At 46.5% G+C, this 14,992-nt stretch overlaps 1 protein-coding gene across 1 annotated transcript; it reads right to left on the reverse strand.

The window, feature by feature from the left end:
- Positions 1-9,074: 9,074 nt before the first annotated feature.
- Positions 9,075-13,912, reverse strand: LOC131480399 (butyrophilin subfamily 2 member A1-like). Its single transcript, XM_058665058.1, has 4 exons — positions 13,791-13,912; positions 13,193-13,540; positions 9,313-9,594; positions 9,075-9,206 (listed from the first exon to the last, which is right to left on the reverse strand). Exons 1-3 carry the CDS (start codon positions 13,873-13,875, stop codon positions 9,554-9,556), a joined length of 474 nt encoding a protein of 157 aa, XP_058521041.1. The 5' UTR covers positions 13,876-13,912; the 3' UTR covers positions 9,075-9,206; positions 9,313-9,553.
- Between the last annotated feature and the right edge of the window lie 1,080 nt (positions 13,913-14,992).

A 14,992-nucleotide genomic window follows, 5' to 3' on the forward strand; every position in this document is an offset into this window, starting at 1 on the left:
TGCTTTTATAAATTCCTTTCATTTATGAGCTTTTAACTCTGTACTCTCGATATATTAAGCAATATTAGTTAGTTTGTGTTCAGTGAAAGCTGATTTTGAATATAAGTAAACCACTTGCAGTTCCTGGCTTTAGCCAGTCACCGCAGGTTTGAATGAGTAATAGCTTGCTGAAAATATTTTCTCTAAAGTAAAATAATAATAATGTTTTTAGGATCAATTTTGTAATCATTCCTTTATAATGAAGTAAAGTGAAACAACTGGATGTTGTGCAAAAGCTTGTAATGATTTTTTTATGTATAAATAAAGAAGGTAACTTTAATGAGTTGTCCAATATGAGCATCATGACATAGTGGTCCGTGCCTCCTCTCACTCTCCGTATAATCTCTTTTTCTTATCATCTCACTGATCCATGCATCCTTTTCAAGCTCTCAAGTCAGCCAGAACTGGTCTCCGGCAAGTGGGAACTGCTAAGTAAGAAAAATAAATAAAGGTCCTCCAAGAATGTGAAAAATGTTCTCAAACTCGCTGGGATACCAGCCTGAGCAAGGAAATACGGCTGAGGGAAATGAACCTGAAAACATGATATGATGTGTGGAACTTCATCAATAAGGAAAACAAAGTCTCATGCTAAGATTGATACAAATGGCCACTGGTCAGTAATAATGACCATATATCCAAGACCAGATCTGACAGTATGATATACACAAACAAACCTCCTGAAAAGACCTAAGATAAAGTACTTTTTTTATTCTACAGAAAATTTATATGATTTTTTATGTATATATAAACCCCAATAAAATGTTCCCCTCCTGAGTATTTGGAGTGTCTTTTACTCTTCCAGTAACACTATGCTAAAATTGCCTTCTTCTTGTTCATCAGCTTCATGCTTCATCATCAGAACAAATTCCACGGATTCACATCTCAGCTGCATCACTGCCACAATGTGGATTCGCAGGAAAACTAGAAGCACAAGTGGAGCCAGGACCCAAACCCTGAACCACGTGTCCTCTCCTGCTCAGAGCTCTTCATGTCATGAAGCAATCACATCTCCATGCTTATGAAATCAGAGTTCTTCACACTCCTGCTGCTTTGGGTTGGCTATGGTGTTCCTGTCATTGTAACAGTGGGATTTGGAAGTACTAGGAGGTGATGCCTTTGACCATCATCATGATCAAACTTTTAGCACTTGAACTTGCGATTGAAAATTCCCTTCCTTTTCATCTGAGCACTATTCACTGCCTATTCTGATACCAGTTCTCTTCTTCCCTCAGTTACACTGTTGACACAAAGGGGGAATCCAAACACTCATCCTCAGATTCCCTGAATTAACACACCACAATGTATTCATGTGTCATAGGAATATATTGAGGAATGGAAAAGCAGCCATGTTTCTTCCATTCCAGCAAGGGAGGTAAACAAAGTGGACCATTAGATTTCATTTACATTACAATCTATCAGTCATGCATTTCCATGGCAATATTTGGATGGCAAACTTTTGTCATCCAGTGAGGCAAATGCGTCCAGAATAGACGTGGTAACCCTATCATTCTCTTATTCCCTCTGATCAGACTCAGCCTGAATATTTAAACTCCTTTTCTTGTGAAAAAAAAAACTCAGATGTCAGCCCCATTCATATTCAAAGAGAGTTTTAAACCCAAAAAGCAATTTTAAGATCAAAATCAAATATTTCATACTACAATATGGCCTATTCTAAAACAGTTCAAATGAGAGTCAACGTACTTCCTCTCTCTGGACAAAGGGCACGACACACCAACACTCACAGCCACAGGAGAAGAAAGTCCTGGCCCCATGAGGGGCTTCTCTGGGGACCTTTTGTCACAGGGAGTCTGCAGCTCCAGCAGGGTCACATGGAGGTGTCAGGACAGTAGGGAAGTAATGGAGACACAGCCCCTGGGAGAGCACACTCAGCACCAGGGCCTGAGCTCAGCCCCTCCCCTGAGGGCTTCCCAGTCTCCTCCAAAGAAGGAGAATTGCTCACAGCCCCAGAGAGTCTCTCAGAAACACCCATTGGGGAACAGACACTGAGGGTCACATCTCCTGAATTAAGCATGAAGAATGGGAAGAGGGGTCCAGAGAACAAAGCTGAGGGGAAGGAGAATATGTGGCACCAATTTGTCATGTTGTAGAAGGAGACAACACCCTGACTATAGTCCAGAAAGATCCCAACCCTGCGAATATCCTGCATGAGGGATTCACAAATTAACTCATCAGAAGGGGCATAATATCCATCATTTTTATGCTCCAAAACCCAAAATCCCTTCTCTGGTGATTCTCTTAAAAACACATCCTTCTGAAAACGGACCCCAGAGCCCAGTGATTTCTTATATCATCCCTGATCTCCACCTCTCAGTAACACCTTCCTGATGTGATGCCCTCAAGTCCCAACACACTGGACCCCTCGAATAACCCAAATTTTTGTCCTTGCAGGTCACACTGGTCCTTTCAGGAGAGATGGCAAGGATGGAATCAGCAGAGCCTGGATCCAGAGTGACAGGCCCTGCAGAGAGAATTCTCAATCAGCCCTGGCTTCCCTGTGTCCAATATCCAGGACATACAACTATCCCCAGAGCCCCCAGCTGCATGGGGAAGAGGTAATACCCCTGAGCTAAGGGCCCTAGGTCTCAAGCCCATGACCTCCAAGCAGGAGGAACCACAATGCTTTGAGAGTCAGATGTGTCCCAAAGACCAGAGCAGCAGACTCAGCTTTCTTCCATATACTCTCCATCCCACCACTGTTGATGGTGCCAACATCTACATCACCACAGAAAACTGAAGGAAAAGTCATGCCCATGGCACCACAGAAGGAGCACCCAGGAAAACATGAAGAACTCACAGGCCTGGAATTCTTCTTTCCACCAATCTATAAGAGAATACACAGTTACATCATGGTTGGCACAGACTGTACATGTCAGATAAGCACCTGCTCCTCTCAAACAGTGATGTGGGGAAAGAAGGAGAAATGTGCTGGGATATATTCAGTTGATGAAGAGCTTCTTATACACACACACACACACACCCTGCTGAAGCCTTCCTGCAAAGGACAAACATAAAGATAACATCCAGGGGGCCCAGCGTCATGGCCTAGTGACTAAAGTCCTTGCTTTAAATGCACCGGAATCCCATATGGGTGCCAATTCTAATCCTGGAAGCCCCACTTCCCATCCAGCTCCCTACTTGTGGCCTGGGAAAGCAGTTGAGAACAGCCCAAACCCTTAGGACCCTTCACCCACCTGGGAGACCCGGAAGAGGGTCTAGGTTCCTGGCTTCAGATCGGTGCAGCACCAGTCGTTGCAGTCACTTGGGGAGTGAATCATCGGACAGAAAATATTTTTCTCTATCTCTCCTCCTCTTTGTATATATCAGACTTTGCAATAAAAACAAATCTTCACAAAAAAAAAAAAAAGATAACATCCAGGATTGAGAAACTGGACTCTGACCTCAACAGAAAAGCCATTACAGAAATTTCACTAACAGGTGCTAACCAATTTCCTAGCCACAACACCATTCTGAAAGCTAAATTTTCCTTGAATAAATTGGGGATATCAAAATTCCAATCCCCTTGATTCACTTGCAGAGTACTCTTTAAGCTGAACTTTTAGGTTGCTTCTAATACATTGCGGGTGCCACAGGCTAAGTAAAATACAGAGGCTGGCTCCCAGTGCTATATATCTACAAATCCTAGAACCCATGATGTAACAGGGAAAGGGAACTTTGAAGGTAAAATAAAGGTTAAGAACTTGATGTTTGGAGACTTCACTGGATTATTTGGTGTGCCAAGTCTAATCAAATGAACCCTGGAATGGTTGAACCAGTGTTGCTGGGAAAGCTGAAAGGGGAAATCCCTGAGCCTATGGAACTGTATCATGAAAAAATGAAAATTTAAAAAAAGCAAAGGAAAGTAAATGGTTCCATATTTTAAATCAAAATATTAGTTGTTAAAAAAACTGTAAATATCTTGTGCCCTGTCACATATAACAAGAAGAAAGAGAAGGAAAACGAGGGGAAAACAGAAACAGGATTAAGTCCATGAGAGTAAAAAAAAACATGTCCAGTACTACTTAATAAACATCAATGTAGAGGTGCTGGCACCATGGCTTAGCAGCTGATCTTTCATCTGCAGCATGATCATCTCATATGGGTGCAAATTTGTGTTCCTGCTTGTTCACTTCCCATCCAGCTCCCTACTTATGGCCTGGGAAGGCAACAGGGAATGGCTCAAGTCTTTGAGCCCCTGTATCCATGGGGAAAAACCCAAAGAAGTTCCTGGCTTCTGGTTCAGATTGTCTCAGATCCAAGTGTTATAGTCATTTGGGGAATGAACCAGCAAATGAAAGATCTCTCTCCCTCCCCTTTCCTCTCTATTTGTGTGTGTTTGTGAGTGTGTCCTCCTTCTGAACTCTGCCTTTCAAATATAAACAATTGTAAAATGCAATTTTTGGGACTTGGCACAGTAGCCTAGCAGCTAAAGTCCTCACCTTACATGCGCCAGGATCCCATATGGGCACCGGCTTATGTCTCAGTGACTCCACCCTCCATCCAGCTTTCTCCTTGTGGCCTGAGAAAACAGTCAAGGATGGCCCAAAGCATTGTCCCTGCACCTGTGTGGGAGACCTGGAAAGACTCATGGCTCCTCGTTTCAGATCGGCTCATCTCTGGCCTTTGTAGCCACTAAGGGAGGGGGGGTGAATTAACGGATAGAAAATTTTTCTCTCTGTCTCTCCTCTTATATATATATCTATATCGATATCGATATAGATATAGATATATATGAGTTTCCAATAAATCTTTAAAAAAATAAAAAAGACAAACTGCAGTTTGGGGTATAGAGAGAGAGAATGGGGGTGGATGGGGAGAGAGAGACAAACTACAGTTGCTGGAGACTGAGGCTGTAATGCAGGTTCCCTGTACACCTGATGCCCAGGTCTCCTGTCCCTTAGAGGAGTTGTGACTCTCAGCCCCAATCTCTCTGTTGCTCATGCTCTGTGTCCCTGACCATGAACAAAGACACCAGAACAGGGAAGGGCCTGTCACATGGGTCCACAATTGACAGATCCTGCACCATCACCCTGGAGAAGGTCTTCTGGAGAACTTCCCACTGCTAAGCCTACCCTTGCCCATTTTCCTTCCCTGACTCTTCCTGGACAATTAAAATGGCCTCACTGTCAAAAAAATGTAACTGAGTGTTTACTTCAAATTGCCCTTAAAATGAAAGGTTTAGCAGCTGGCACTTAGTCTAGCCACTGAGGTACCCACATCCACCTCATGGTGCCTTGTTCAATTCCCAGCATCAACCTCTGACTAACTTCCCTCTGTTAAGATCCTGGGAGGCAGCAGAGATGGTTCATTTAATTGGATTCCTGCCACTCACATGGAGATCTAGAATGAGTTCCAAACACAGCTCTGTCCCCTGGCCCACACTCACAATGAATGAGGGAGTCAGTCAGGAGATGAAAGAACTTCTGTGCTCTTTCTCCTCCAAAGAAACTTATTTCTATTTTAAATCAGGTTTTAACAAATTTTTTTCACAAAATGTCATGGAGTCAATATATTCCCAACATAAACCCTGAGACCTCTGTTCCCTTCCTAGATTCTAACACCATGGCTGTGACCCTCAGCCCACACTGGTCCCTCTGAACCACCCAGAACCTCTGCACAGCATCACTCCCAGGTGCTTCTTTGCTGCATGTCTCCTCCTTGCCTCCCCACAGCACCTGTTCCTCTGGGGTTTTTCTTTTAACTACTCTTTCTCTGGTAAGCAATTTCAATCTTCTAGCTTTCTCTTTTTCCAGTCTTCTTTGTTTAGGGGTAATATTACCCCTAAACAAAAACTGAGCAAGGGCATGAATCCTTACACAAACAGAATTCTCCTAAAGTGGGACAAAGAGATGTGGAAAAACTCACATTTTTTTTTTTAAGGCACGTACTTGTGGACAGGTACTTGGCCTCAAAGCTCACAATAAAGTCACTTGGGTAACAGGCCACATTCCGAATCTGAGAGCTTGGATTTGATGACCAGATCCGACACCACCTCTCAATTATATCTTTCTGTCAGTAAACACCATAGAAGGCAGCAGGTGACAGATCAGGTAAATGAATTCCTTAATCCCATATTGGAGACCAAGAATGAGTTGCACATTCATGACTTTGATCCCAGCACAGCCCTGAAACGATCCTGGCCACTGCAGACACTCAAGGAATGGGAAAATAAATAAGAGTGTGTGTCCCTTCTCACTTTCTCTCCCTCCCAAAAGAAGCATTATTTTTTAATAAGGGCCAATATTCAGCCTAATGGTTAAGACACTGACTACTGCCACTGAAGTACTGGGTTCAATTCCCAACTCCAACTACTGACTCCAACTTCTTTTGACTTAAGAGACTCAGAGAGGCAGCACTGAGAGGTTGGGATGCTGAAATCAGATGGGAGACCTGAACTGAGCTCCCAGCTATGAGCTTTGATCTGGCCCGACTTCAGCTATTGATGGTAGATAGGGAGAGAACTAGCAGATGGCATCTCTCCTGTCTCTCTTTCTCACCTAAACATTCTCTTTCTCTCTTTCTCTCTCTCTCTCTCTCTAAGAATCCACTAAGAATACTCAAATGGTACGATAATTTCAGACGTTTTATAGACACCAACTCAGGAATCACCCACAAACATCCTGAAGGGTTTCCAGGATTAAGAACATTTACTCAGAGTACCTCATTCTTCAGCAACCAAAGATGTGTAGTGGAAGGCACACAGCTTACACAGCAGTCAAAACACAAAACACAGAAAAGCATCCCAGAGGACAAGAAAGACAGAAAAAAAACGTGGTACTTACAGCTTAGGGATTTGGGTATAAGAAGGTCATAAAACTAACAACCCTCTTAATTGGACCTGAGGACCCAGTTGGTGGGTGTGGTTTCCAGCATCTTCTAAGACCAGCAATTCTTGATCTGAACAGCTGTCACCCTGCTACTCTCTCCCTGTGGTCACCATCCCAAAGAGAAGAGTCAGCTGAACAAAGGCGCCAGAGGGTGTTACTAAACCTAATAGTGACCTTCAGGAGAGGGAGAGCCCAGAATGGAAGCAGAGCTGTGCTCCCGAGGAGGAGTACCTTCTGCCCTCCCATGGAGACCACAACAGGGACAGGGAGAGCAGGGGTGCTCCTCCCATGCAGGGGGAAGTCCACACAAAGAGGGGCATGGCAGGGCAGGGAGAGGGGAGACAGAGGAACCATCAGCTCACTTACCAGCATACAGCTGCGCCTTCCTCCAGGCTGAAAGGAAACACACCTGTGAGACCACAGCCCCCACCTGCTCAGCCCCCACCTGCCCTCTGTGCTGAGGGGAGAGACAGCAGAGGAGGGAGGCTGCAGAGGAGGGGCCTCCTGCAGTATCAGACAGCAGAGGACTGTGGGAAGTTCCTGGGCCACAGATCAGGAAGCCTTCTCTGACCCACTGCTGTGTAACATTTACTATAAAATTACTGCCTGACCCTCAGGACACAGAGACTCCTGTGTTACATGTCCTTCAGAGTTGCTTATCAGATAAAAAGCACATCACCAAAATTTTAGTAAAAATTATAATTGACACTATATGTATGACAATTAGTTATTACATATTATTTCCAGAAAGTAAAAATTGATTAAATTAAAACACAAAGGAAGAATGTGGGGCTTACAGTGTGATATATCAGGCTAAACCATTACCTACAACACGGCATTCCAATATGGATGCAAATTCAAATCATAACAGTACCACTTCTAATCCAGATCCCTGCTATTTCACCTTGGAAGGCAGAAAAGGAAGTCCAAAGTGCTTAGGCCCCTGAAACTACTTAGGAGACCAAGAGAACTACTGGTCCCTAGCTTTAGCATCAACCATAATTGGCTATTGCGGTCATCTGAGAAATGAACTAGCAGATGGAAGACATCTGTCTCTGTTAATTTCAAACCCCCACCTCTTTGTAACTTTCAAAAATATTAAGTGAATCTTAAACAAATTTAGATACATCCATATGGAGAGAGAGAAGCATCACTACTCTCAGAAACATTCAGCTCCTCCCATCATTCGCTCCACTTGATCAGCAGCCAATTCCTCTCCCCAACCATTCTCACCTACACCTGTGAGGAACAACACAGAAATGCCTCCCCCTGTTGGTATGTTGGAAAACAGGTAACACTGCCAAGCCCAATGTGCCATTTACTCATATCTCACCTCCCATGAAACCTATAGCATCTGCTTTTGGCTTCCTAATGCAGACCAAAGCTTGGTGCCTTACAGGCTAAGCCACTAACGATACTCAAGTTAGAGACAAGTCAGAGTTGGAATTAAACCCAGGTGGCAGGACAAAATCCTTGGCCTAGTTTTACCCCTGGGCTTAAAGCAGAGATGGGAAACAGCTACACAGATGGAAAAAAAAACACACTGATCCAGGTTGAACCACCAACCAATGCCCCTGCTGCCCCTAGGGAAAGGGTCCAAAGATCTAGGCCTGGACAGAAACAAGGAGAGGGGACAGCGGGGAACAGATGAGACAGGAAACCCCAGGACATCTGCAAAGTCACTCACCAGCCCGGAATGCTGCCTTCCTCCGACCTGAAAAGCACCACACAGGGAACAGGTGAGCTGAGAGCCACAGGATTCTCTCCAACAAACACAGAGCTCACGAGGGAGAGCAGAGCTTACCGAGTTCTGCCTGGAGCTCATCTGAAAGAGAGTGAAAACACCATGAACTCCACACCAGGAAGAGAAGAGACCATGTGCGGAGACCACACATGAAAACCCACCTTTTTGTCCTATACACAGCTCTGACTCCAGACCCACCACACCTCCACATCTCCCCCCACCCCACCTGCAGCTGTGCTCTGAGTCTCCACAACCACCTGCTCTGGGCTGGGGTCCTGGATGTCCTCTGAGAGCTGCACCCAGGACTCCAGTCATGTCAGGCTGTCCCCTCCATGCACCAACTGCTGCCCCTGCCCTTCTGAAACCTTCCTCCTTACCTCTGACCTTCAGCACCTCCTCCTTTGCCTGCTGCTCCTCCTTCTTAGCTCGGTATATATCCTTCTGTCTCTGCCTTTCCCACACCTTTGCAGAATGCTCTCTCTTGGTGACCCAGCCAGCTCCAACAAGTAGCAGCCCCAACACAGTCAGGCTCACAGCGAAAGCTGCCTTCCAAGGAGAGGCCTGAGGGAAGAAGGGCTCTGTGCCCAGGGGGAGAGAGTCAGGCGTGTACCTCCAGACCCACCCAGCAGCACACCAGGGACTCCACCCTCTCCAACCCTCCTGGGAAGGACAGACAGCACTGACCTGGGATAGGAATGGTCAAGACCTTCTCCTGACCCAGGATGGGACTGAGGATGGAACAGGTCACGTCCCCTGCAGAGCTGTCTCTCACCACCACAGCAGTCGCCACGCTGAACAGCCCTGCTGCGTCTTGGGTGTGGGTCTCAGAGAACTCCAGGAACTTCTCTCCATGGACGTCTCTCCACTGCACCTGGGACTTCGGAAACCACCCTGAGGCCTTGCACACCACACAAACTCCATCCTTCTATGGCCCTTCAATGTGCACTTGTGGGGCAGAGCCCAGGCCTGCAAGAGGGGAGCTGTGGAAACCTTGGGGAACAATGTGGGACCCACAGTTTCATCATGGTTCCAGTGTTACCCAACTTCAGGGGGAGCCATGCATGTTACATTCTGGGGACCCCATGGAACAGGCATGACCTGAAGGAGGCCAAGAGCCCTGGGACCTTTAGGAAGCACAGGCTGAGGGGGCATTTATGACTCAGGGTCCTAGATAACAGAAGGTATTCGGTCCCAGGACTCTTCCTTGATTCTCTACTCTGCTCACCCCACACTCTGTGCTGAGCATCTGCTTCTACACACACTGCCTCTTGGAAATTGCTTGCAAAACCACACCAATCAACAACCCTGTCTCCCCAGCTCCCTTCCTTATATCCATGTATCTGGGTGTTATCTCAACCAGATTGCTTTACAAACTTTTGAAACTCAATCTTGAGCACTGAATTCACAATTTTGACATCTTACAGATGAACTGATTATGAAGTGCCTCTTAAACCTTATCCTTCTTTATGCTGAGCTAGTGCTCCGCCGTATGCTCTTTGTAATTCATTAACACACAAGAAATTCATCATGTGACTCAATTTGGCCAATGCAGAACTCTAATGTGGCTTAAGCAGAGGCTGGGAATGCTCTTATATTATTGGTTTACTCTCAGCCATTTCCACAAGAACAAAGTGCCCTGGAGGACAAGACTGTTGGGATATCACTGGTCACCCAGGCACTCTGGTTGAGGATGCTCTAGGAGAGCCAATAGTCATCTGACCAACAAAAATATGAGCATACTCAAGTCCAGGACCACATAGTGACCTCTTCAGCTGATGGATAGGACAAACAGCAATTAGAGTAAGATTTCATTCTTCCTTTGGTAAATAAGATGAAAAATTCCCCTGTCCTCTTTTTTCTGCAACTGTTCTCTGTAGATTAATGGGAACTGTAATTACCTCTCCTTGTATGGAATATGAAGGTATCATTTAACAAACTAGACAGGCCTTTTGATGGCTAAATGACCCAGGAATGTCTTTCACTGACCAGGAGATAACAAGCTGAAATGACACCATTAAAGGAGACAGCTCCCCTCCCCCCGTTTTTGTACAAGCATCAGGGTCTCACTAATTGTAAAACCACTTTTTAGTGCAGAATGTAAGAACTTGAGATTTTCTCTAGGTAAAAGTAATTAGCCATTACAATTACCAGGTAAATTTTGAGTGAATTACATGTGATATTTAGTGCTTGGAGTCTTGTTATTGGAGGAATAATCATTGTTTATTTATGAAATTGTGTATGAGGTTGTTTGTTGCTGCTGGGGATGGTCACATCCCTATATGAGTGCTGGGTTCAAATTCCCCTTGCTTCCAAACGAGCCTCCTCCAGATGAGAACATTCTAAGCCATTTATTCAATACCCAATCTTGTGACTGCTTTAGACCCCTGCATTAGGCCCTCATTGCTCCAGAAACAGGAGCGAGTTAGCCTGACAAAAACCACCAAGGGCCCAGCAGCCTGTGCCCACGTCAGTAGCTGCAATCACTTCATATGCCACACTTTCTGTTGGCACTGCATGTTTTCATTGTTCGTTAGTGCTAGGGTATCTCTGCCAGCCATGACCCAGGGACCCAGCACATTCACCCACAGGTGGTAATGGCCAAATCCAGAGAGACCTGGTGTAGAGGGAGAGGCAGCTGAGCATCTGCACAATGGCTGTCAGTGTGTTTCACCCTGGACCATGCAGAGGTCCACACCACCACCCGTCATGGACACATATGCAGAGAAGGTCACTGGTCCTTGTGAGATCACAGATTGCTGGCTGGCCCTGTACACTGACAGACTACAGACTACAGACTACAGACTACAGTTCAGGGCCCTCCAGAGGCAGACAAGGAGAGGAAGACCAAGGTCACAAGACAGCAAACAGAGTACCAGCATGATGGGCTGGTAAACTCCAGGGTCTCTCTGTTCCCTGAACATATTCCCACTCAGGCCCAATTTGCCCCTGGGTGGCATTGTGTCAAACAAAGACCAAGCTGGAGAAAGCCAAATAAAACTTGTATAAAGGTATGGAATGCATATTGTACCTGCTTGTCTACAAAAAAAGAAAGTTTTCTTTCTGTCTTCATAAGCTTTGATGGAGTTCCTGTACTGTGCAATGTGTTCAGGTTTGATTCTCAGCAAAGTGTCGTCTTCCTCTAGTACCTTTGCTGGCAGGATTTCTTGGAAACCACCATAGTTTTGATATCACATCCACAACCAGACCAGCAATCTATGAGCTACACAAATGAGATTAGACAAGCCCAACTCAGGTTGTTTAAATCCCTTGGTGCCTATATTGAATTCTGCAATATGTCACTGATATTTTCTGGCTGTTTCTTACACAGTATTATCATAGGAAGCTTCCTTGACACATAATTGCCAATATTCCCACCACTAAGAACAAGCAGTCAAGGCAAACCCTGCAGTACCTGCAGGCCCTACCTCCCCTGAACTCTGTCTGCAATGAACTCATGAATTAGGTCAGGCTAGTAAACATCCCCCATGGCTGACCCTGCTCTCCCAGCCCATGCTGCTGCCTGAGGTCACACACTGGTCCTCTCCACCCCAGACTGCCCTCCACGCCCCTCACTCACTTTCAATTCTACTTCATCACAGCCTTCAAAGAGAATCCTCCCACCACTGCTCTATTCAAATTTCCCTGCTCTTCATCCACACTCCCAGCAGAGCACACAGCCTGCAGCCATCTGACATTTGCCTCCCACTCAAAACCCCTTCCCTCTGCCTCCTGCTCAGACCCCACAGTTTGCTCCACAGGACCCACACACACACTGTCACAAGGACTCTTTTATCACTGTGGATGTCTGTGGACACAGTGAGATACATGTCTCTGCCTTCTCACATTCAATCCGTAGAGGATCCTGGGATTTTCACTGCAGTACTCGTGTGTCAGTACAAGTGCCTATGGCAACTGATCTTTTATCCTAGTCAGTAGGCACTTCTACTCCAGGAATATCTAGCTCTTCATTGCAATATTATCACGACACATTGTCACATTTCCAACACCATCATGACTTCTACTCACCCTACACAATGGCCTCCTGTAAGCCCAGAGCACGCAAGACATCTCCTATACCAAAGGTTTCACACTGCATACCTCCCTACTTTGAAGCTTGTTCTGCCCCTCTACACCAAATATCCATTAGGGAGATAGACACTTCCTTTGAGCCATGCTGAGATCAACACTGAGGCCTCATCTGAATCCATAGGATCTGAACCCTCCCTCCACTGCCCATAGTCAGATTCCCTCCACTTGCTGCTCCTGGCCCTCTTTTATTTTATCTTTAGCACCTATTACCTTCTAACATCAACAAACTACTCATTTATTTTCCTTGTTTCTGTCTCAACTTCTGGATGATCAACTCCACAGGTATCATCTCTGGTATCCAAAACAAGGCATGGCACAACTTAGGACTTCACATACAAGGTTTATATTGAACAAGTGGATGGATGAATGAATGAGCTGCCTTTTCCGCACATGTGAAATGAGATACTGAATTACATGAGTTTCCTCCCAAATCCAGTATTCCCAAGGCTTCTAGAATACAAATCAAGTAACCAACCTGCCACCTGAAGGTCTAAAATGGCTTCATCAGATAATATTCCTTGTCTGAAGAGGCAAGTGTACTTGCCATTGTCTGAAACCTGTATGTTCTGGATGTGCACAGCAGCCTCACCCTGAGAGAGGAAATCCCTCACCAGGGAGGTCCGCCCTGCATACTGGGGCAGCTGCTCCTCGTCAAGCTCCTGACGGTTCTGACAGATGAGCACTGCTTCTGCGAATGTTGAACGGAACCACCGCAGCTCCATGTCCTCTACATTCATGGGTGGCCACAGGGAGCAGGGCAGAATGGCATCACCACCCAACACCGCCACTATGGGGTCAGTGGGGCCAATCACCTGGAACACATCTGTGGACACAGACACAGGACTGAGAACATGGGAGATGCAAGCTGAACCAATAAAGATCCATGGACACTTGTCAACATCCCTCACGCTCCCTTGATGGTCAGTGACTCTTCAATGAGAAGGGACAATCAGGGTTGGGGAGCACCATCCTGTACCCAAATTTGAGCCACACACCTCACCCCATCCTGGCAGACAGCACCAAGGGCTCCTCCCACCCTAGGGAGACCACAAGAAGAATGGGAACACACTCACCTGCAAAGCCGCACCTGGGCAGCTGCACCAGGAGAAGCAGGGAGGGGAGACTGCAGAGCAGAGAGGCAAGGCTGCCACATTCCATGTCATCAGAGGACAGGCAAGAAGGAACTCTGGGCGGGAAGGAGGGAGGTCCAGCAGAGGGAAGCTCCTAGATGGGGACAGCAGGGCCAGGGTCACCCTGTCAGCCCGCACAGATGACAGCATCCCCTGCAGGATCCTCATGCCAGTCATGTGGGGCCCACAGGACCCTGACAACAGGAGAGCATCAAAGATAGTCCCCATCCTCATTGAGCCTGTGTGCCCATCACAAGTGCAAGCAACCTGATTTGTAGGCTTTTGATGTCACTTCAAATGGAATCCCATCCGGGCTCCTTCCTCATTTCCTCAGGATATGTCCTGCATTGAACAGGTGCCCAGGCAGTTCCCACTGACAGGAGAATCCTCACTCTACACAGGGAGATTTCTCCATGAGCATCTAAGGACCCTGTGGTGAGGCCACAGAGACAAGGACAGGAGCCTTGGTCAGAACAAGATGCCACCCACTGTTTGTAGAAGGAAGGAAGAGAGGGCAGCCTTGGTCCTTGGAGGACAGATTCAAGGGCTCCTCTGCTGGGCTCCCTACAGCTCAACCACTCTCAGTGTTGTCATTCTGGCACGGTGTTTGACATTCCTGGACTCTGTTTCCTTTTCTGTCAAAGAACAGATAGGAGCCTCACCCACAATGCAGTGAGAGTTATATGACTTTGTATCTGTATAGTCAGTATGAGACGTTAGTCCTAGTACATACTTGAGAAATATGATTAAAAGTAATGACATAAGGCACTATGATAAACAAAGTTTTGCTGGGTCTTCCTAAAGGGAGACTTATCCAGCCGCCCTCTCCTGTCACATTGCCTTTCCACATTCTCAGAGCCTCCCAGCCAGCTGCCCCCTACCTTCCTCCTCCCCCACAGGTGTCCTCAAGCCAGCTTACCTGCTCCTCTTTGTCCTCAGTGTGAACAGCTGTGACTTCCCTGCAGAGTCTCTAAACAGCAAATTCAGACAGAAGCCCCAGCAGTCCAAACCTTCAAGCCTCCACCTGCCATGGACTGCCCTCAGAGCCACTGAGTCCTCTGCCAGATCCACTTCTGGGCCCAGGGCACCTACTCCCAGGAGACATTGGGCTCCCAGGAGACCAGCACAGCAGAGTGGGCACAGCT

This window comes from Ochotona princeps, chromosome 1 (genome assembly GCF_030435755.1).
Source record: "Ochotona princeps isolate mOchPri1 chromosome 1, mOchPri1.hap1, whole genome shotgun sequence".
NCBI lineage: Eukaryota > Metazoa > Chordata > Mammalia > Lagomorpha > Ochotonidae > Ochotona > Ochotona princeps.

What these genes read in the sequence shown, in the direction of transcription:
- LOC131480399 (XM_058665058.1), bottom strand. Translation starts at nt 13,875, where the DNA reads ATGGAATGTGGCAGCCTTGCCTCTCTGCTCTGCAGTCTCCCCTCCCTG. An exon ending in GCCCAGGTGCGGCTTTGCAG is followed by an intron (nt 13,541 to 13,790) that starts GTGAGTGTGTTC and finishes CTGTGTCCACAG; the next exon opens with ATGTGTTCCAGGTGATTGGC. An exon ending in TTTAGACCTTCAGGTGGCAG is followed by an intron (nt 9,595 to 13,192) that starts GTTGGTTACTTG and finishes CCCCTCTTGCAG; the next exon opens with GCCTGGGCTCTGCCCCACAA.